Source organism: Cetorhinus maximus, chromosome 22 (genome assembly GCF_964194155.1).
Source record: "Cetorhinus maximus chromosome 22, sCetMax3.hap1.1, whole genome shotgun sequence".
NCBI lineage: Eukaryota > Metazoa > Chordata > Chondrichthyes > Lamniformes > Cetorhinidae > Cetorhinus > Cetorhinus maximus.
The window spans coordinates 20,152,214-20,175,354 of NC_135900.1; the positions used below are offsets into that span (position 1 = coordinate 20,152,214).

The window sequence follows — 23,141 nt, forward strand, 5'->3', positions numbered from 1 at the left end:
TTACCCTTTCCTGCCCAGCAGTGCCTGCTCACACTCTTTTCAGGGTAGAGTGGCAGGGTCAGCTGGAATTGGGCCTGCTGCCTCCTGAAGCAAGGCAGAAATAGAGGCAGGCAGATGCCGAGGTGGGCAGATTAGAAGGCTCAATTCACTGGGACATCAGTCCTGTTCTGCAAATGAATGTTAGGCACCTTAGCCCTAACCCCTCACCCACTTTTCTCCCAACCTCCCCCGTCCATGCCCCCATACCCCATCATAGCTCCCCATGTCCCCTCCATAACCCCCATTCTGCTCCATGCCCACTCATCCTGGATCCAATATGGACAGAACTCATGAGCCCCATAATACCATTGAGAAGTCTTTGGGATGTTCATAAATCTGTCAAAATAAATAAACAGCCATTCAAAAACCTCTTCAAAAGCTTTAATCCTATTAACTTTTCATAAAACTGCTAATAAAAATAAAGCTCACAGTCCCCATGACAGTTGTATCCCTAACCCCAATTGAGCTAAACCCATTAGTATGACTTGAAGCTCAGCCAAGCATTCATATTAGGATTCCAAAGCACAGCTGTGTCAACAAAGCCTCTAGTGTTGAATACATTAAAACCTTTTGAAGCAGTGGAGAAAGTATGAACAGATGACCGGACTGCCAAACAAAGAAAATATTAAATCTCGGGGTGGGGGGGGGATTTTTTTTTAATTTGTTCATGGGATGTGGGCATCTTTGGCTAGGCCAGCATTTATTGCCCATTCCTAATTACCCTTGTCCAGGGAGCATGGGTCTGGAGTCACATGTAGATCAGACCAGGTAAGGACAGCAGATTCCTTCCCTAAAGGACATTACTGAACCAGATGGGTTTTTACAACAATCAGCAATTGTTCCATGGTCATCATCAGGCTTTTAATTCCAGATTTTATTTTTATTGAGTTCAAATTTCACCATCTGCCAAAGTGGGATTCAAACCCAGGTCCCCAGAGCATTACCCTGGGTCTCTGGAATACTAGCCCAGTGAAAATACCACTATGCCATCACCTCCCCATTGCCATTGACACATTCAATTTTTATCTCAATACTATTGAATGCAGGACTACATGAGTAAAGTATTCTAATGCCTCTGAGCACTTACACAATGCTGGTAAATTTAATAGTCACTGACTTTTTAAGAACAAATTTATCATTTAATCACTCTAGTAAAAACATATTTAACTTGTCATGTTGTAATGATATATGATATGTGAAGTTGTCAATGCTTTTTGAACTTACTTGTCAAAAGGTTCCCAACTACAAACTAGGCTTCTTGCCTGGTCCATGACTCCTCTGTGCTGCCATGAACAACATCTCCAAACAAAACAAGTCAGACTCCACTAAAATAGTGAGATGTCTAAAACTTGCACAATGGAGTAGCCAAAGGTGGGATTTCGGTGTGAGCTGGCTACCTATATCCTTATCCCGGAGCCATAAATCCCACATGCTGGGAATGGGGGCAGGAATCTTGGAATCACGTTCCACCCACCCTTTTTAAATCTACACCGCCTTCATTCCCACATGGATGGAAGCATGAAAATCTGGCCCCTTGTATATTGCCCAAGTGACCATTTGCCATGGGTTAGTGTCAGCTAGCTATTGGATTCTAGGTATTCAACAAGTCCATCCTTCCCTTACCTAATGTCACTCACGCATACTTTCCAGTGATGGGACTAGGAAACCTAGCTGATTTTCTTTTGGTGTCACAAGCCTGGAGCCACCAAGTCTAATTATAGCACCCAACTCTCCCCATGGTTGAGGTCAGCAGTCAGCTAACTCGGTACCAGCCGTGGATGAAGTGTGTGTCCTTGCTGACCTGTATAGGTCAGTGCCATTGAATCCATCCACAGACCAATTGGCTGTTTTGCTTCTCTTTCCATTTCCACATTTCATTCTCCCTCTAAATTTGACCCAATAAAAAAAGTCAGTTGCATTATGCAGCTGAAGTATATCCCGAATAATTGATGGCCAGGAGTTTCCTTGAAGCTTCAGCCACTCTGACACCTCACCTCCAACAGTTAGCAACGGAACACCCATTTACACATATTTTAATACTGGATACCTGTTTCCTGTCTGAAGCCAATAGGAATAGCATCAAGGCCAGTGGGTGGGAGTGTTACTTGGTGCAGGACCCAGACACTGCTGTGGTCCTCCTTGGCATTAGTTGAGTATTGGGAGGGGGGGGGTGTTGGGGGGCGATGGGGGGTGGGGGGGGTGGTGGTGGGATTGCAGTAGGAGAAGCCTAATGATTGCTCCCAGGGTGTGGAAATGGTGTAGGTGATGACTTTAGGCTTTTGAGGTTGACCTCAGACTGGTAAATTGATTTGCTTGATGTTATCGCTTCCCATGCAGCACTCCTGCTTGACTGGGAGGTGCAAGGTGTGGGGTGTAGATTAGAATCCTACCTCAGCCATGCCCCCCCAAAAGGTACAGAATAAGCTTCACTACACATGCTTTACTGTGGGGACATTATATGATACCTCACATATGGATATGTTATTTTTCTATGGTGCTACTTTAGAATTTTCAGTTACCATCCGTCAGGGATATTTTGACAGAAGACTATACAGTAAATTTTCCATTATCCATTTTTTAACCGTCTTTCATTAAAATGAAGATGAAAACTCACAACTCCCCAGTAGTCCAGTAGTCCACATACATTGTGGCTATGAAAACACACTAGAAATGATTATAATTTTTATTATTATTTTAGTCCAATTTTCTTTACTATTGAAGTCATCGAAAGTGTAAAACAGAATCCCCAGTCACAATCCCCAGTTTTTCAGCAGAAATTAAAATATAAAGTCACGCTGGCTGTGTGATTTCAATAGTGAAGATTATATATATCGCGCCTTTAACATAGGTTATATAGATTAATATAGAGAGGAGGAAAGAAACGGCGGCCAAAGGATTACAAGGGAGTTGGGACAGGTGGATGAAAAATGGGTCAAAGTGTTTGGTTTTGAGAAGACTTCTTTGAAGACGGGGAAGGAGGTAGCAAGCTTGAGCAATTTAGGGAGGGAGTTCTACAGCTGCAAGATAACTAAAAGCTATACTACCAACGCTGGAGTGTAGGGAGGCAGGAATGCAAAATGAGCCTAGATTCAAAGGATGGAAGAAATGAGAGGGCACTGTAACCATTACAGAGCTCTACCCATCAATTCCGATTGTGATAATTAATGAGATCCAGCTGCCACCTCAAAGTTTGCTACCACAGCTTGTTTAAATGAAGTGCTTCGGAAAAATTAACACAGGGTTTTTCAACACACCAGTTGGCCTGATGAAAGAAAATAAAAGAAAACACTCGGAAACCTTATAAATTGAGGAAGTGGTTTCATAAGTAAGACCAACTCGCAGAGAAACTATGGCCTGGATTTTCCAGGCCCGTTGTGGTGGGACATGCGAGATTATATGGACCAGCCAGAAGTCCATTGACTTCAGCAGGACCGGACGATCCAGATGTCAGGAGGGGGTGGAAAATCCCACCCTATAGTATTCATACTTCCCAACATTTGGTTAAGAGCAATGGGACCAAGTTCCATTTCTATCCATTTCTTTTCCACTAAAAGCAACTTTCAGATGATAAGACCTCATAATCCTGTGTAAAATTATTGAAAAGACCAAAAGTAAACTCGTCCAACGAGAGCAGGTTAAAAAAAAAGGCTTGAATTTATATAGTGCCTTAATGCATCCTCGGGACATTCCAAAGTATTTTGGAAAGTATCAACAACAATATCTTGAAAATAACAAAAAAAATGCATGATTAGATGGTATCAGATAAGGGAAGAATATTGGCCAAGTCACCAGAGGAACTCTCAAATTTTAATTTGAATCATCCCATCGGAACTTTTACATTCACCTAAACAAGGAGCCTTGGTCTCAGTTCATGCTTCTCATCTGAAGAGCAGCCCTTGGTATAACATTGATAGGTCAGACTAAATTGTGTGGCTGAAATTGCTCCAAATGCCCTGGAAGTGGAAAACTAGGGGATGGAGGTCTTGCACGGAATTTACATTTTGAAACACAATGGCACAGATTTTCTGCTGAGACTGTGTTGGAGGTGCATGCTGTTGTGCGAGTGCTGCATAGTTGGAGATTTAATCTTTCAGATGAGACGTTAAAGCGGGGCCTGCCCTCTCAAATTGGCGTAAAAGATCACGTGGCACTTTTTCAAAGAGCAGTGGAGCTCTTCCAGGCTTATAGTCAATATTTATCCCTCAATCAACTTAAGTAAAACATATGGGCCTGAATTTTTCCCTCGGTGGGTGTGAGCAATCGGCAGGCCCGGGAGCAGCCGAGAAACGGGCCCCCCGCCGCGATCTCACGTTGGCCAATTAACGGCCAGCCAGCGTAAAACGCACGCTGTAATGCTCAGCAATGCCAGTGGGAGCAGGAAGAGGGCGGGCGATGACGTTACCGCGGGCACGGGTGAGCGCTTTGAGAGAGCTCCCTGAAGGCAGAGAGCTGCCTCAGGGAGCTGCAGACCTGGAAATAATGAAATGAAGCTCTAAAAAGCTGCAAAAAAATGTCCATGCGTCACAATCAAGCACCTGAAAGCATGTCTCATAAAAATGCTGTCCCCAGATATTTATTTTTATTTTATTTCCTAACGGAGATTTCATCCCGCCCTTGAATGAGGTTTCGTGAAAAATGTCAAGGCCGCCCTGGCCGATTTGCCCATCTGCCGACCGTAAGGTTGGACGGGCCACAAAAATAGCTGACAATTGCGCCGTTAATGGGCTTAATTGCTCATTTAATTGTCAACGGGCGCGTTTCTGGCTTTTGCGCGTGTCTGCTGAGTGAAATATCGCGTGAGTGCGCGATGACGTGGGGACTCTCACCCAGCATTATCTTGCGTGATTTTGCGCCCGATCGGGTCGGGTGCGCGCCCACCCACGGGATGTAAAGTTCTGTCCTACGGTCATTGGTCAGAATATTGCCGTCGGCGTGGGAGGGGCAGGCCCAACACGCCGATGCGCAAAATGATGCGCGATGAAGTTGGACGTGCATCCCGACATCATCGCGCGTCATTTAGATATTTAGTTTGGCAGGTGCGTGCCGGAGGTGGCTGCGTGCCTGCCGAATTGTCAAAGACCATTACAAAAGTAATTTAGCTAATTAACAGGTTGGCGGGCAGGTGAAGAGCCCACGCGGCCTTCGTGTTTTTCAGGAAACCTCATCCACGGGCTGGTTGAGGTTTCCTAAAGGTTTAATAAAATCAATAAATAACTTTTGTTAAATAGACAAACATGTCCCAGCTGAGGGGACACGCCTGAATAATTTTTCTCTTTCTTTATTAAAAAATTTCAATATGTACTTAATCTCCCTGAGGCAGCTCCGTGCCTCAGGGAGATTGCTGTGCTCTTTCGTGCGCATGTGCAAAGGGGCGCAGGTCCCGACTCTCCCTCCTCCCACCGCCCGCACAGGTAGTGCTGAGTACTATCAGCTGCGTATTATGCTGGGCAGGCCTTAATTGGCCCACCCACGTAAAATGGTGGCGTCCAGCCTATCGCGGGCAGCCATCGGGCAGCTCCGTACCCACCACTGCCCGTTCCCGCCTGGCCCGCCCGACATAGGTAAGTTTCTGGCCATTATCTCATTGCTGTTTCTGAGATTTTTCTGCGTGCAGATTGGTTGCCGTGTTTCCTACATTTCAGCATGAGCACACTTCAAAAAGTACATCTTTGGCTTTAAAGTACTTTGGGACATTCTGGGGTTCTGAAAGGTGTAAGGTAAATGCTCTTCCTCCAATGATGTGCTTCCATTTTCTGAAAGCATGAACAGATCGATGGAGTGCTGTTTATATTCTGAGTCATGCCACAGCTATGCAACCAGCCATTGTTTCTCCTAAAACAAGAAACTTTCGACATGCAAGTGGGTGCTGGGGAGTCTGTCATGGTTACACTAGCCACTCTGCACAGCATTATTAGGTTTGCAAGGGAGATGAGGGATGTGTCATGTATGAATATGGAGTGCTTTGTGTTCAGGTTCAAGTGAGCAAAGGAATCCGCACAGATAGGGATTCATCCTGTGAAAGTATGCACAAGGTGACCGGAACGTGTGTGTGTGTGTGTGTGTGTGTGTGTGTGTGCGTGTGTGTGTGTAAAACAGGCCTGCCATTTCAAACCTTTGTTCAGGGATAAGAAGAACATCCAATACCTTCTTTGATGTGTTGAAGTTCTTCCCCTTTGCTGCATAACCCATTTTCACCTCTCCATCCTCCACTTTCTGGGCTCAACTAATGCTTTCTGAGAAACCAGAATTGGCAGCCGTCCTTGTCATCACCTCTTGTCATGACCTGTTGGTCCCTCTCAGAAAAGGGAGTCGCTCCAGTGTTCCCCAGGCGCTGTCAGATTCCTGGCTCATCTCACACATTGTTCAGCAGAGGGAACAAAATGAAACTAAGCAAGAAGCATAGATGCTGTGCTTTTTGCACGTTTGTGCTTTTTCCCAGGAACTCCCACCCTTCGCTCCCAGCCAGTATGTGAAACAAATAACTCTGGGAGCGGACCTTTATTGTGAGAACCAGGAGGCCTCAGAAAACTCAGAAAGCTCCCCTCTCTGGGTTAGAACTCCCTGGCAGGAAGAGAAACACTTTTGGCGATGCTCTTGGAACTTCAGACCAATGTGTGCTCCAAGTCATTAGTGAGTCACAAACTCTAACATGTTTGCGCCTTGTAAAAGAAGAAAAACTCATTTATATAATGTCACATTGTGTGTTAAAAGTATGTCAAATTATGTCCCACAATATATAGTCTTTATACTGCAACTGATGTGGACAATCACTGATGTCCTTTAGGGAAGGAAATCTGCCGTCCTTTCCTGGCTGGCCTACATGTGATCCACAGCAATGTGGTTAACTCTTAGAATGCCCTCTGAACGAGGGCAAATAGGGATGGACAATAAATGCCGGCCCATCCAGTGACACCCACATCCCATGAGCGATTAATTTTTTAAAATCACCATATTTACCTCAATCTATAAATTCTCCTATTTTAAATGAATAAAGATGAACTTTAAAGTTACTAATACTACAGCAAAGTTCAGAGAAACATTCAGACTCTGACTTGTATGTTTGAGAATAAAATCTACCATTAGTTCGGTCACTCAGAAACACAAGAACATTCAGTTCTGCTTCGTGCAGTTCACTGACAGCCTAGTCTTTACTGCTGGTGATATTCACAGAAAATACTTAACACACTCATAGATTCATAGAGGTCTACAGCACAGAAAAAGGCTCTTCGGCCCTTCGAGTCTATGCCGGTCAAACAAGTACCCAACTATTCTAATCCCATTTTCCAACACTAGGCCCATAATCTTGTATGCCATGGCATCGCAAGTGCATATCCAAATACTTCTTAAATGTTATGAGGGTTTCTGCTTCCATCGCCATTTCAGGCAGTGAGTTCCAGATTCCCACCACCCTCTGGGTGAAAAACTTCTTCCTCGCATACCCTCTAAACCTCCTGCCCCTTACCTTAAATCTACGCCCCCTGGCTATTGATCCCTCCACCAAAGGGAAAAGTTCTTTCCTGTCTATCCTGTCTATGCCCCTCATAATTTTATACACCTCAATCATGTCCCCCCTCAACCTCCTCTGCTCCAGGGAAAATAATCCCAGTCTTTCCAATCTCTCCTCATAGCTAAAACTCTCCAGCCCAGGCAAAATCCTGGTAAATCTCCTCTGCAATCACATCCTTCCTATAATGCTGATTCCAGAACTGCATGCAATACTCTAGCTGTGGCCTAACCAGCGTTTTATACAGTTCCTGCTCCCTGCTCTTATATTCTATGCCTCGGCTAATAAAGGCAAGTATGCCCATATGCCTTCTTAACCACCTTATCTACCTGTCTCTCTACCTGTCCCACTACCATAAGGGACCGGTGGACATGCACACCAAGGTCCTTCTGATCCTCGGTACTTCCTAGAGTCATACCATTCATTGTGTATTCCTGTGCCTTGTTTGTCCTGCCCAAGTGCATCACCTCACACTTTCTGGATTAAATTCCACTTGCCACTGATCAGCTCATCTGACCAACCCGTCTATACCCTCCTGTAATCTAAGGCTATCCTCCTCACTATTTACCACCCCATCAATTTTCGTGTCATCCGCGAACTTACTGATCAACCCTCCTACATTCAAGTCTAAATCGTTTATATGTGCCACAAACAGCAAGGGACCCAACACCGATCCCTGTAGAACCCCACTGGACACAGGCAGCCAGTCGCAAAAACACCCCTCGACCATCACCCTCTGCTTCCTGTCACTCAGCCAATTCTGGATCCAATTTGCCAAATTGCCTTGAAAACCCTGGGCTCTTACCTTCGTTATCAGTCTCCCATGCAATACTTATCAAAAGTATTGCTGAAATCCAAGTAGATTGCATCAAATGCATTGCCCTCATCTACACACCTGGTCACCTCTTCGAAAAATTCAAATTGGTCAGACAGGACCTGCCCTTAACAAAACCATGCTGACTGTCCTTGATTAATCCCTCATATGACATTTCTCTTTCAATTAGTTTCACAGAGGTTTAAACACATTTTAAAAAGAAATTTTATCACTATAGCAGAGCAGGAACTGTCACAGAAATGTGAAAAATGTACATTAATTTTAGCAAGTCATTTCTAGCCTTGTGTCCTATCAAAATGCTGTTGAAATTGATCAAAGTTGTCAACCACATTGTGTCCCATGTATCCAGAAAAGCCTTGGGACCCATTTTAAGCAATTTATTGCTAATTCTAGGACATTCTGGTGACCCTATTTTTTCAATAGTGGAAACTCTCGAGTTTAATTCAAACCTGAAACAACAAAACTAGTTTTGCCACAACCCAAAATGACCAGATTTAGCTCTGATTAGGATGTCTGGGAATATTTATTTCCTGCGCAGGCAATTGAATTTGTTTTTGGGGAAAAAAAAATCTGAAAAAACGCTCGGTAGCCTGATTACTACTTAATTGTTATTAAGGAAAAACACATTGTGTGGGAGGCTCTGTCAGAATGGCCTTTGACACTCCATGCGATGTTGTTGCAGTATTAACTTAAAATGCTTCCCAGGGTCACGATAGCTCCTGTGTTGACAGTAGGAAAATGTTATCATGTAAACTCATTTGTGAGCACATAAAAAACATAAATTGTTTACAGGTCTGAGTGATTATTTCGGAAGCTGACCTTTATTTTTCCGAGGCCAGATATTAGCTTTCTGATTACTTGATAAATATAAGCAGGAAGAGTTTTGTGGAACAAAAAAAAAAATCAGCTCTTGATTTAGGAGCAGCCAGAAAGCAATTTTAAGAATTAAATCCAAACCTAATACTGTAAACCGTATACCAAGTGTTAATTAATTGACCCCTCCCCCCGCCAACACAAAACCTCTGAAGACTGCCTTTTTTTTTCAAAGGGTATTGACCCTTTGTATTCCCACAGTACTTGCTAACAGACTGCAGTATATGATCTGAACATGTTCAAGTCTTTTAGGGCACCTGATAGTGCCTACAGTCTAGCATGTGCTTGGATCGGGGGAGGTTCAGAATGTAGCTAAGGGCAATCAAAAAGTTGATCACAAAGGAAAAAAAAGGTTAATATGACAGAAATCAAAGATAAAAACAAAAAACTGCGGATGCTGGAAATCCAAAACAAAAACAGAATTACCTGGAAAAACTCAGCAGGTCTGGCAGCATCGGCTTCTCCGCCGATGCTGCCAGACCTGCTGAGTTTTTCCAGGTAATTCTGTTTTTGTTTCGTTGTTGACAGAAATCAAACCAGGGATATAAAAAAGCAGATTGTAAAAACGTTTACAGGTATATAAAAAGGAGAGTAGCTAATGTAAATATTGGTCCATTAGAAGCAGAGACATAAGAAATTATTGTGGGCAATGAGGAAATGGAAGAGGCATTGAACAAATATTTTGGGCTGAATTTTTAGGCCCCAATGGGGATGAGTACTGAGGCAGGCTGGCATAGAATTTGATGCCGCCAGTCCACATGCCATTTTCCCGTATCCATCCAACCGGGGGCATTTTCCTGGAGGCAGGATGGGGGGTTAGCAGAGCTACTTGCTGCAAGTGGCAGGTTGCCAGTTAAGGCGAGTCAAGGCTTCTAAGCCTGCCTAAATCTCTGGCATTCACTGTGATATTGTTTGCTGCCAGGAGATCGACTCCAGCCAGACTCGCATACTGACTGAAACAAAGAGACAGAGGGCAGAATTTTTCCTCCCACGGGTGGGTGCGCACCCGACCTGAACAGGAGTAAAATAGTGCACGATGACGTCGGGTGAGCGTCCCGATGTCATTGCGCACTCACGCGATATTCCGCTCAGATGGCACCCGCGATTAATGAAGCGGCCACTTAAGACCATTAACAGTCCAATTGACTGTGATTTTCTCTTGCCCACATGATCTTCTGCTCATTGCATGGGCAAAATGGGCAGACTGCCAACCGACATTTTCACAAAACTCATTCAAGGGCAGGATAAAAAGGGTCAGCAGCTTTGCCAGCATGAGTAGTGAGGAGTTTTGGAGATAGTTTGCAGCTGGTTCCTTACTGGTACTTGGCAACTTCATCTCTGTCTGGGACTTCATTCTTAGCATTTCCAGGGCTGTTTTCGGGACTCATTGCTGTCTGCCAGTTCCCTGGAGGATTCAGACTGTGTGGACCCTTCCAGGTATCAGACAGCCTTCCCTTACCCTGGTAATGGGGTTTATGGTCGCCGCTGGTGGCACCTCCTCTGAGGAGGAAGAGAGGGGCAGAAGGGAGAGGAGACCAGGTGTCCCCAGTGCAGCTTCCAGGGGAGGGACCTGTGGGAGGAGAGGCGCAGGCACTACTTGCAGGGCCAGCAGGTAGTCCAAGGAGGAAGAGGCTGCCACTATCCTGCTGCCAGGGTTTTCACATGGCAATGCAGCTACCTCAATATGTCTGAGGTGCAATGCCCAAGGAGGCTCCACCTCTCAAGGGAGAACGTGACCTCCATTTGCCAGATGATTGGGCCTGAGATCAGCTCTGACTGTGTGGGTGGACACCCCATGCCAGTGGCTCTGAAGGTCACAGTGGCTCTTAACTTCTATGCCTCCTGTCCTTTCCAGGGCTCAGTGGGGTATCTGTGTGGAGTGTCCCAATTGGCTGTCCACAGTTGCATCAAGCTGGTGACAGAAGCTCTGTTCAGGCGGGTACTGACCTTTATTCTTTACCATATGGACGAGGCCAGCTAGGCTGAGCGAGCCAGAGGCTTTGCAGTGATTGCTGAGTTCCCCTGCATTCAGGGTGCAATCAACTGCACACATGTGACCATCAAGGCACCAACGGGTCAGGCGGGTGCCTTCATCAACAGAAAGGGATTCCACTCCATGAACGTGCAGATAGTGTTTTACCACAGGATGCATATTCTGCAAGTCTGTACAAGGTACCCCCTGGCAGCTCACATTACACGTACATCCTCAGACACTCCCAGGTGCCAAAGCTCTTCACTGCTCCAGCCCGACTGGATGGATGGCTGCTGGGTTGCCACAAGGGCGGTGGTAGAGAAGACCATAGGTCTTCTCAGGATGTGCTTCAGATGTCTGAATCGTTCAGGGGCAGCACAACAATACCCCCCAGAGAGGATGTCATTGATAGTGGTTGCATGCTGCGCTCTCCACAATCTGGCACTGGCAAGGGGGGACCCACTGGAGGAAGAGGATCTTGACAGAGCTGCACAGGCCACAGATGATGAGTCCAGTGGTGAGTCCGAAGATGAGCACAGTGAGGAAAACGCTGCTGGTGTGGAGCCAGGCCTCAGTAACCTCCAGGGAGGCAGGGATGCCTTTTCCCAACGCTCCTTCAGCTAGACTACCAAAGATCAGCTTCAACCACATGCCAGGGCTGCTGCCTCCATCCCAGAAGGGTCTGAAAGGATCCTTTCATTTGAGTACAAAGAACACTCAGTGCCTGTGCAATAAAGTTCAGAGCCACATACACCCAACATTACATACTGGCGTACAGAAGCTCTGTTCAGGTGGGTACTGGCCTTTATTCTTTACCATACAGACGAGGCCAGCCAGGCTGAGCAAGCCAGAGGCTTTGCAACGATTGCTGAGTTCCCCTGCACCAATAAAATAGAAAGGTGAAGCATACTCAGGCCATGACGACAAAAACGACAAAAAGGCATCCCTGCCTCCCTGGAGGTTACCGAGGCCTGGCTCCACACCCGCAGCGTTTTCCTCACTGTGCTCATCTTCGGACTCACCACTGGGCTCATCACCTGTGGCCTGTGCAGCTCTGTCAAGATCCTCTTCCTCCAGTGGGTCCCCCCTTGCCAGTGCCAGATTGTGGAGAGCGCAGCGTGCAACCACTATCAATGACCTCCGCTCTGGGGGGTATTGTTGTGCTGCCTCTGAACGATTCAGACATCTGAAGCACATTTGACAAAAACAAAATTTATCTAATTTTGACAATTCCAAACTATTTACATAAACTTCTCTGGTCTTCATTCCCAGAACAGAATAAAGTAAACATAAATGAACATAAAATCACCCATGATCTGTCCATTTTGTGCTCATGGTTCCTTTAATTTATGTTTGCAAGTGCTCCGTCTAGGTGCTCCCCCCTCACTGTCACCGGCATTGGAGACAGCCTGCTGACTCTGCTGTCTTGTTAGCCTTAATGACCTTGGTGGTCGTCCTCTGGCCAGTGGAGCTTGTGCTGGCCCGGCCTGGGAGGGAACAGCCAGTGCCTGGGTTGGCATCTCCCCAACCGCAGCCTCATCAGATGCCACGGTCACTGACGGAGGGGCGGAGGAGCTGCTGCTGTCACCCGGAACACCCTGAGAGGAGCCCACAGAGACGACAGGCAGCTTGTGCGTCAAAGTGAGGTTGCTCTGGGCCTCCCTGCTCACCATTGATGGACGGGCACCTAGCTGGGATACTGGGTGCCTCATCCATCTCCCACACTGGCACAGACCAGCTCAGGTCATTGCCTGTGTGAGGGCTTGCAGGTCCGAGTGCAACCCCAGGAACCCCTGATTCTGTCCCTAAAGCTGCCTCTCCATGGGAGTTGCCACTCTCTCAATGGAGGAGGCAGTGCGCTCGGCAATGAGGGTCAACGCAGTGCTCACGCTCTGCATGGACTCCTCTATCACAGAGACCATGGCATGGAGAACCTCATGGATCTCCGCCAGATCCTCCCACACATCCCGCTGGACATCCAGCATCTGTCGCCTAATGGACAACTCCAGAGCCTCATCATGAGCCTTCGACTGAGCATCGTCCTGGTACCCAGCAGTCCTCCGACTGCACCTCAAGCGAGTGTGAAATGCCCTCACCAATGTGCACCGATATACTAGCCGCCGCTCTAATGCCCACCGAGGTGATAGTATCTGTGCTGGTGCCTGCTTCAGAGAGTAAGTGTGACACCAGTGCAAGTGAAGCCCGGTGCTCCTCCAGTGTCAGGGGTGGCCCTCAGGGTCTGGAGATCAGATGCCTGCTGGTGAATGTAAAAAGGGAGGAGGACATGTCATTAGTTAAAGTCATGACACTATCACCGTGTATGCCAGGCACCCTTGTGGGACAATGGAGATCTGCATTATGGTGCCCTCGTCTTCCAATAATCAATGGGGATTCCAGGTTCATGACTCACATCCATGAAAAGACTGCAATAGAACGGTTGCACAAGCCTAAATTCTCACCTCTGTGCATTGCACTCTTACCTTCGTCTGGTACCCTAGCCTCTCCACGCCATTGCACGTTGGGTGTGCTGGCTCTCGAGCTCCAGGGCATCTTGCTCATACCTCGAAAGGATTAGGAGGCTAGCGGGGCCTCCATATTTTCTATATTGTTGTGGGCTGTCTTCTCCTGAAACAATAGAGGAGCATTGATTAGTCCACTCTCTACCTGCAGCGCCATTGCAGCCTGGCCAACCCCAGCTGAGGAACACCTGGCAGGGCACATCCGAGTTGTGGCCTTCATGCTGCAGTGCACTCAGTCCAAGCAGCCAGGGCTCACCCCCTTGGCCAGCTCCGGCATGATTGACAGTTGGCACTCAGATTCTAGCACCCCTGAGGTCCAGGTGGGAATGGCCAGACCTTAACACATCTGCACATGGACCCATGCCAACACAGTATTCACCCTTGCTGCTGACCAGCTTGCCACCTCCTCACATGCCCTCTTGGTGAGGTGCGGTGACCTCCTCCCTCCCATCCCTGGGTCTCCCTCCTGACAGCCACCTCCTCCAGGAGGACGGCGAGGCATTCATCAGAGAAGCAGGGGGGCGAGTGCCGACCCGATCTGTCCCCCACTGCCTGCCGTCCAGCTTCACTCGGATCCATCATGCTGCCTCAGGAAATGTCCTCTGTGGCAGCCTTCCAGTGACTGCCCGGGCCACTTTTAAACCAGCCGCTGGGTCGCCTTAATCGGCCCATCAGCATGAAATCGCGGTCGGGGCCCGCTCACAGGCAGCGGTTGGTTTCGCCGCCACTCCCGGGCCTGCCTGCCACTCAACAAGGGGAAAACCCTCCCCGGAGAGTATTGCATCTAGGTTTGTTGATGATACAAAACCAGGTGGGAATGTAAGCTGTGAGGAGGACACAAAGAGTTTGCAAAGGGATATGGACAGGTTAAGTGAATGGGCAACAAGGTAACAGTTGGAGTATGATGAGGGAAAGTTTAAGATTATTCACTTTGGTAGTACAAATAGAAAAACAGAATATTCTAAAAAGGGATGTAATTTGTAAATGTTGCTGTCCAGAGAGATGTTGGTGTACTTCTTGTAAGTAACGTAGAAAGTTACCATGCAGGTAAAGCGTGCAATTACGAAGGCAAATGGCTTGTCGGTCTTTTCTGAAACCCCACTTTTCTGAAAGTACAAGAATGCAGCAGTCTTGCTGCAATTGTATAGGTTTTAGGTGAGACCGTGCCTGGCCCTCGTTTAGCACTTCAAATGTGTTCGTAAAAAGTGGTGTGCTAAACAAAAATGTGCAAAATGAGAATCACTTTCCTATTAAAAAAATGCAATGATTACATTTCTGACCTGTAATTTTTCATTAAAAACCTATTGGCTGCCTTGATCCCAACTGGCCCAAAAATCCTTTTACCAACTCTTACTAACTTTCTAACTCTTAAAAACTTGTTAACTCTTAAAATTCACCTCCAGCTTGCCAATTCCTGCCTCCAGCTCATCACTTGCCTTGACCCCCCCACTTGCTGCTTCCCTCCTGACCCTCTTGCCTGGCACTTCCCTTCCCATCCCTCTTGCTCAACAACCCTCCTCCTTACCAATTCCCACCACCTGTCCAGTTACCTTGCTCCTACTTGCAGCCCCTCCCACTTCCTCACTTGCCGCCTACTTCTCGACACCCCTCTCCTGAGCCCTCACTCACAGTGAGGGTTTGGCAGAGGGAAGCGGCGAGTGGGAGGGTGAAGATAGGAGTGGCGAGTGGGAAGATTGGAGAGGGAAGTAGCAAGCGGGAGCATCAGGGAGGGAAACGGTGAGCAGGAGGGTCTTAAAAGGAAGCAGCAATTTGTTTTTAAAGACTGATCATGTGCAGTAATCGCACTAAAATGAAAATAGAAACAGTGCTATTTGGGGAACAACCTTATTTCGCAATCTGCACTCAAACAAAAACGCGCTATTAAAACGTGCTTTAAATAGGTAATGCCTGTACTGTGCACAGTTTTGGTCTCCTTATTTAAAGAAGGAGATATTTGTACTGGAAACGGTACAGCAAACGTTCACTAAACTGGTTCCTGGAAAGACAGGGCTTTCCAACGATGAGAGGCTGAATAAATTGGGTATATACTCTCTTGAGTTTAGAAGAGTGAGAGGAGATCACGTTGAAACAAAGAAGATTCTGAAGGGGCTTGCCAGGATTGACACAGAAGTGTTGACCCTGGCTGGGGTATCTAGAACATGGGGGTACAGTCTCCGGATAAGGGGTTGATCATTTAGGACTGAGATGAGGAGAAATTTCTTTACTAGGAGGGTTGTGAATGTTTGGACTCCAGAAGGTTGTGATTGCTCCATAGTTGAGTCTATCTAATGCTGAGATAGACCAATTTTTGCTCTCAGAAAATCGAAGGATATGGGGAGCAGGCGGGAAAGTGGAGTTGAGGTAGAATATCGGGCCTAATCATATTGAATGGCGAAGCAGGCTATTGATTGAATAGGATTGGCTATTCCTGCTCCTATTTCTCATGTCCTTATGAGACATGGCTGCAAGCTGGTCATGGTTGAGAGTTAAATATTCCATATTATAACACCTTTAGAAAGGATAGGAAAACTGGAAGAGGAAGGGAGCTATTCTTATTGAATAAAGATACTATTACAATGTTGCTGTATAAAAGAGACATGCAATCAAAGCTTTTCCTCTTGCACTCATTAGGACAGCTCGCAAGAAATACCAACAGTAAAGGGAACAAGAATTTACACTGCATGAGAAGACAGTGCTGATTGGTTGGCAAGTGAACTCTGATTGCTAGAGGCATTGCCACGGAGAATGCAGCAGAGAACAGTTAACTGCCTTTGTTCAAATTCAAACCAGGCAGGTCGACTCTGGTCCAGGCATTGCCATGGGGAATGAACCAGGGAATGGCTGCCCCCAAGCTTTTTATTAGTTGTTCCCCTTACTGTTGGTATTTCTTGTGAGCTGTCCTGATGAGTGCAAGAAGAAAAGCTTTGATAGCATGTCTCTATTTTCAACAATTCTTAAGTTCTGTACTACCAAGTGGCTATTGCAATATTGCTGAAGAGAGGATAAGGCTAAGGGAAAAGAGTGGGAACCTATGATTAGAATTGAGGAATAAGCTAGGATTTAATACTGTATTTGGAGATTTTTGCAGGCCTTCTGATCGCAGCATGAGTTAACAGAATTTATTAATTCAGATATTAGAGAGGCTCGTAGCAAAATAAAAGTTGATTTATTGGGAGACTAATTTTCATAGTTAGGCAAGGGGGAGTTGCTCAAGTCAGAAAGGTAGTAAATTTCTTGAGTGCACTTAAGATAGCCTTCAGGAACAATGGATTGAATATTACGGGGGTGGGGTGGGGGAAGCAGAGGGCGGACCGCTCCCCCGGAAATGAAGTCGGCATGAATCCGACCTGTTCCATGCCTGCCCATCACTGAGCCATAACTCGCTGCTCGCTGGAGGCAGGCAAAACGAGGGCTGAGTGGGATTTCCACTCCTCACTGCCAGCCAATCGGATTGGCGGGCAGCTCCATCAGTCCCGGCAGTGCCAAGAGCTTGTTAGTTGGCATTGCTGGCACTGCAAGAGGAGGAGGAAGGAGGCCCATGGATCCCAGAGACAGGTAAGTCCGGGTCTTGGGCAGGGAGGATTTGGGAAGGTCAGGGAGAGGGGCAGGGCATGTGGGGTTTGGGTTTAAGGCTCCGGGCAGGTATGAAGAAAGGTGGGGGGGGGGGGGTGTTCTATCTTTGGGGGGGGCCGCCCTCTGATTGGCAGAGGGCAGCCCCCAAATGTGGAACCCTCCCCCACTTCCTTCTCGCCCTTTGAAGAATTTATTTTTAAAATCAGGCTTCACACTCTCATCTGACTATCCACAGCAAGCATTTTATGGATTGAGCAGCATATTATCAGCATCAACTGACTAGGAAACAAGTTTAATTGACATCTATCTATCTAAATATGGTGGGCAAGATGCTGATTTCGGCATCCGCCCAGCCCTTATATTATGGGGGTGAGCTTGGGGGTGGGTGGGTAGGTGATGGGGTGGGCACCAGTCCTATTTTGCGTGCCCCCTCCACCCTGCCGAAAACACACTTGGTGGAGGCACATAAAATGCAGCCCAACATATTCTACAACCAACAAGAGGACAAACTATACTAGATTTTGTAATGAGTACTAAGACATATGTAGCTAATAATCTCTCAATAATCTAAAAGCAAAAATGTTAAACCTTTAATACATTTTGCACCTATTTTCCTGTATGTCATGGGTTACATCTATCATAATCACCCTGTGTTAACTTTCCTTTTTCATTTCTCAAGTACGCAAGCCTGATATTGTAATAATTTTTAAAGGAAAATCTGTCCCGAGGTTTTTTTAATAACCCTTTGAATTATTAAAATCAGTATCGTTAAAGTTACTAACAATTTAAGTATACAGATGTTTAGTCTATGTACACAGGCTAATCCATTGGGTGTGGTTGGGTGGAAGTGCATCCAGTAAATAAACATAGAATGTTATGCAATGTCAGTTTGGTGTATATCATAAACACAAGGAGAAAATAATTCAGGCCAGGATTTCCCAGTCGGCGAGCGGGAGGCGGGGCCTGCTCGCCAATGCGTAAAATGACTCAGGATGACATCAGGCAGAACTCCCGACATCACCCCGCCCCATTTAAATTTTCAGGTAGGCGGGGACGCAGCAGAATCAGCTGTGCACCCGCTGACCTGTCAATGGCCAATTGAGGCCACTGACAGAGTCATTAAACTAATTAATGGACCCGCCCGTCCAATCTTAAGGTTGGCGGGCAGGCCGGGAGCCCTGGTGGGCATTAGAAAAAGCATGAAACCTCATCCACGGGCGGGATGAGGTTTCATGTAGGTTTTAAAAAATGTAATCAAAGTGTTTTTAAAAGTTATGGACATGTCCCAACTCATGTGACAGTGTCACATGAGGGGACATGTTAGGGAATTTTTTTTCTATCTTTCAGATTTTTTTACTGGACAGTCAATCTCCCTGAGGCGGCACTTAGTCTCAGGGAGGTGAGTGCGCTCTTTCGTGCGCATGCACGCAAAAGCACACTCTCAGCTCAGAGGGCAGAATTATCCCCCTGTCGGGGGGGTGGTGGGAAGTTCAAGAGCGGGTGCGTGGAGGCATGTCTCCGATCGGCACCCCCCAATCGGGGGCACGCCGCCATTTTATTTGGGCAGGCCAATTAAGGCCCGCCCAGCATGACGTCCACCAGGAAGCGCTATGCACTCCCTGTGCGGGGTGGGGGGGGTTTCCCTGAGCCGAGAGTGCGCTCTTTCACGCATGCGCACGAAAGAGCGCACTCATCTCTTTTAGGCTAAGTGCTGCCTCAGGGAGATCGGCTGTACAATAAATAATCTGAAAAATAGAGAAAAAAAAATTTCCTGACACGTCCCCTCATGTGACACTGTCACATGAGTTGGGACATGTCCATAACTTTTAAAAGCACTTTAATTACATTTTTAAAAACCGACATGAAACCTCATCCCGCCCGTGGATGAGGTGTCATGCTTTTTCTAATGCCCGCCAGGGCTCCTGGCCTGCCCGCCAACCTTAGGGTTGGATGGGCAGGTCAACTAATTATTTCAATGAGTTTGTCAATGGCCTCAATTGGCCATTGACAAGTTGGTGGGTGCACAGCTGATTCTGCCGTGCCCCCGCCTACCTGAAAATTTAAATGGGGCGCGATGACGTCAGGAGTTCCGCCCGACGTCATCCCAAGTCATTTTACGCGTCAGCGAGCGGGCTGGGCCCCGCCCCCCCCGCCCACTGACCAGGAAATCCTGGCCAGGGGATTGCTCCCCCGCCCACACATGGAGCTTCCATGCAGACTTCACACTGGGTGGGCCTCAATTGGCCCGCCTATTTAAAATGGCGGTGCGCCCCCGACCGCGCACCTGCTCTTAAACCTCCCTCCCAATGGGGGGGAAAATTCTGCCCTCAGTGTATTGCATTTCAAATGAAGTAGGTCCTGATAGGAGTTATGCTTGGATTGGGCCATACCCCGTGGATTATCCTGTGTAACTCTTTCGAGTACATTCACAGTTCTTGACTTTTTTTTTGTTCAAAGTCCTGGAGTGGGACATGAACCCACAACCTTCTGACTCAAAGGTGAGGGTGCTATGAACTGAGCCACAGCTGACACCTCTTGGACTAATGATCTATACACTTAAATTATTAACCCAATAATAACCCAAATTGCTAACGACTTTAACAATGTCAATTTTAATAACTCGAATGGTCGTCTTAAATAAATTTCTCTGCCGGGACTGATGGAGCTGCCGGCCAATCCAGTTGGCTAGCAGTGATGGGTGGAAGTCCCACTCGGCCCTTGTTTAACCCACCCACAGCGCGTCATGTCTCTGGGACAGACGTGGAATGGGTCGGCTCCACACTGACTTTGCTTCCGAGATTGTGGGGTTGGGGGGGGTGGGTGGATGCAATCGTAACCCATTGTTCCAGAAGACTATCTTTAGTGCACTCATGAAAATCACTCCCTTTCTGATTTCACTTGAGCAACTCTGCCATGCCCAACTATTAAAATTGAGTGCATATCCCAATCCCACTGTGTTGATAGTCTTTCCCACACTATTTTAATTGTGTCTAGATGTAAACAATGACCATCACCATGCAAACTGTACAAATGGCTAAAAAAAATTAACAAAGGGTAACCTATTCTGTGAAAATCTAATTACTGTTGTGTTGACAAATCATTGAGAAAAATGCCCTGGAGTGTATTTGATGCCAAAATAATAGCATTTACAAAATAAATCTCAACTCTTTTTTTTTATTTCCTAGGCGACTGGATGCCAACCATATCTCTGTCGTACCACCAGACTGCTTCAGCGGGCTAGTTTCACTCAGACATCTCTGGTTGGATGACAACGCCCTGACAGACATCCCAGTCAAAGCTCTGAGCAGTTTACCTTGTCTACAAGCCATGACCTTGGCCCTGAACAGAATTCCTCATATCCCAGACTATGCATTTGGGAACCTTTCCAGTTTGGTAGTTCTGTAAGTAATGTTGCTTTGTTTGCACTGTTGAACACGCATAATGAGTGAAGATATTTCAGTGTAGATATTGGTTCTATTTTGAATAAATAAATAAAAGCAGCACTAAGCGTACCGTGAAATGTAGAAATCATCTGACCTGTCTCGTAGCCAATCTAAATAGCTTAGTCAGTTCAGTTCACTTTAGGATGCCAAGATTGTTGTGCTACGCAGAGGTTTTGTTCAACAGTACATATAAATTAAAATGTTTTTAGTTTGGGTTGAATTTTTTCAAAAAAATTATGACCTTGCAAAATATCTACCTGCTAAAATAATGGGATGCTGACATTTAAGGCTCTATTTCATGTATGATATCTTAAATTACTACTCAAGTGGTACTTGGGACAGTTACCCCTTGCCGTCATTTGTTTAAAAAACTTAAATTCCCTACCGTTTAGTGAGAAAATGTTAAGAGACAGCCAGGTCCTGTTATTGCCAAGGCTCGGTTATAGCTAAACAGTAAGTGACACAGTCAGAAATGAGTTTGATGTTGCCAGTGTAACATCTCTGCAGTCCAGGCACATTCAGAGATGATGGGCTGAATTTTCCCTGACCCCCCTCTCCACTTGAGGTGGAGGCGGACATGGGAGGGATGGGAAGATAGCAGGGGGAGCCATGTAGAAGGGTTTCCCAATGCAGTCCCATCACTGAATAAGTTTCCCAGGGGCGGATAGGCAATTTAAATAGTTAAGGCGCCATTTAGGGATAATTTTGTGGTGGGGCAGTCCCCCCACCCCCGCCCACATGGGAAGGCCATCAGCTTCTTGGAGAAGACCTCCCATGGCAGCCCCTGAGGCCAACAAAGCCAGAGGCCCCATCCCTCAAAGAGGAGCCGCAGGTAGGAAAGGCACCCCCTGATTATCCAATTGGAGGTGTTTCCCCTCTGGTGCAAGGGGTCTGTTGCCTTCTCCCTCTCCCAGTCTCCTACTTGCCTCAGTAGCACCTACCTCTCCCTTAGGATTGATGAGGTCTAGAGATGTCAGATCTGTGATTAGGCCAGCAGCACCTGGAACCTGCCCGCCCTCCTTAATAAGACGGCCAATGCTGAGGCAGCCAATTAGGAAGCCACCTCCAGGAAAACAGCTCCACACGTCTAACTCCTGGCGAGTGCAGGCTCAGGGCCCCCATTTGGTCCTGGCTTCAGAGTCCCGAAACCCACAGGAAAATCCTGTCCGATAACTTTCATCCAAATCTGCATGCTCAGTACTTAGGGCATCTGAACGCAATGTTTGAGTACAGTTTGATACATGCAAATACAGCCTCATGTATTAGAAAGCATGTTAATGACTCCTAGAATGTATTTACATCCCTAACTTCTCATCACAGAACCTAACATTGTGGTGTTGGTTAATTGTAATAGGAGTAATTCAATGACCTGAAGTCACTCTCTCAATCAGTAGCAACTAGACTTCTAGTAATTGTTTTGACTAAAGAGTTTTGATTTTGACCTCTTAAGCTAAGCTTAAAGGATAGTCTTTCATGCCAGTGAACAATAGCAGACTTGAACCAAATTTTTTTTCCTGTAATTTATGTTAAGCTGCAGCCTACCATAACAGCAGCCCTTTCTACCTTTGCATTGTTTACAGGTGACAATTCCCAGTATTTTAAGATACTCAGCATCTGCAACATCATGCCATATGGTTATGTGTTTTTATTTACTCTCCTCTCCTGAAGATCATGACCCAGAACTTCCAATCTCCGGGGGTCAGGGGTGTGCCTTGTACCAGGAGGTACTCCAGAAGGTGCTGGGAGAACCTTCCAGAGGACTGCACGGCAGTTGCTTGGGAAGTCCAAACGTCCAACCAGCAATTAACCTGCACTGAGAGCTATCCAATTCTCCGTTCTAAATCGGAGACTTCAGATGGTTCTGACTTTTTTAGCAGAATAGTTACCCAGAAAAATTAGGATTAAAACCGCTTCTAACTCCTTGGGAACTATAGTACTGACCCCGTCCCTACCCCCCAATGGAACTAGCCCCCTACCACCCAACTACTCCCCCCAATTAATCCCCCACTCCCCAACTACACTCCCGACTTCCCAACTATCCCCCCCACTTCCCCAGCTACCCACCAAACCTGCCAACTACCCCCAACTAACCCCGAACCCATGACCAACCACTGACTTATTCCCCCAAACCACCCTCCCGACCTCCACCTAACTAACCCCCACCCTACTGACTGACCACCTGATCCATCATACCTCCCCTGATTCATCCTACACCTCCCCCCCTCCGCCGACCCATCCTACCCCAACCTCTCTCCCCACATCCCTGACACATCCTACCCCCTCCCCCACCCGGGACTCATCCTACCCTCCCCTCAACAATCCTACCCACCGACCTCACACTTATCTTCTCTCTGGCTTCTCAACGTGTCTGGGACCTTCAAGC

General features: G+C 46.8%; 1 protein-coding gene across 1 annotated transcript in view; it reads left to right on the plus strand.

Moving 5' to 3' along the window:
* The window catches only part of LOC144696524 (leucine-rich repeat-containing G-protein coupled receptor 5-like), a 128,511-nt gene that overhangs the window by 63,064 nt on the left and 42,306 nt on the right, over positions 1-23,141 (plus strand). The window contains exon 4 of the mRNA XM_078567918.1: positions 20,501-20,716. Coding sequence (XP_078424044.1) covers positions 20,501-20,716 — 216 coding nt within the window. The remainder of the gene's footprint in view (positions 1-20,500; positions 20,717-23,141) is intronic.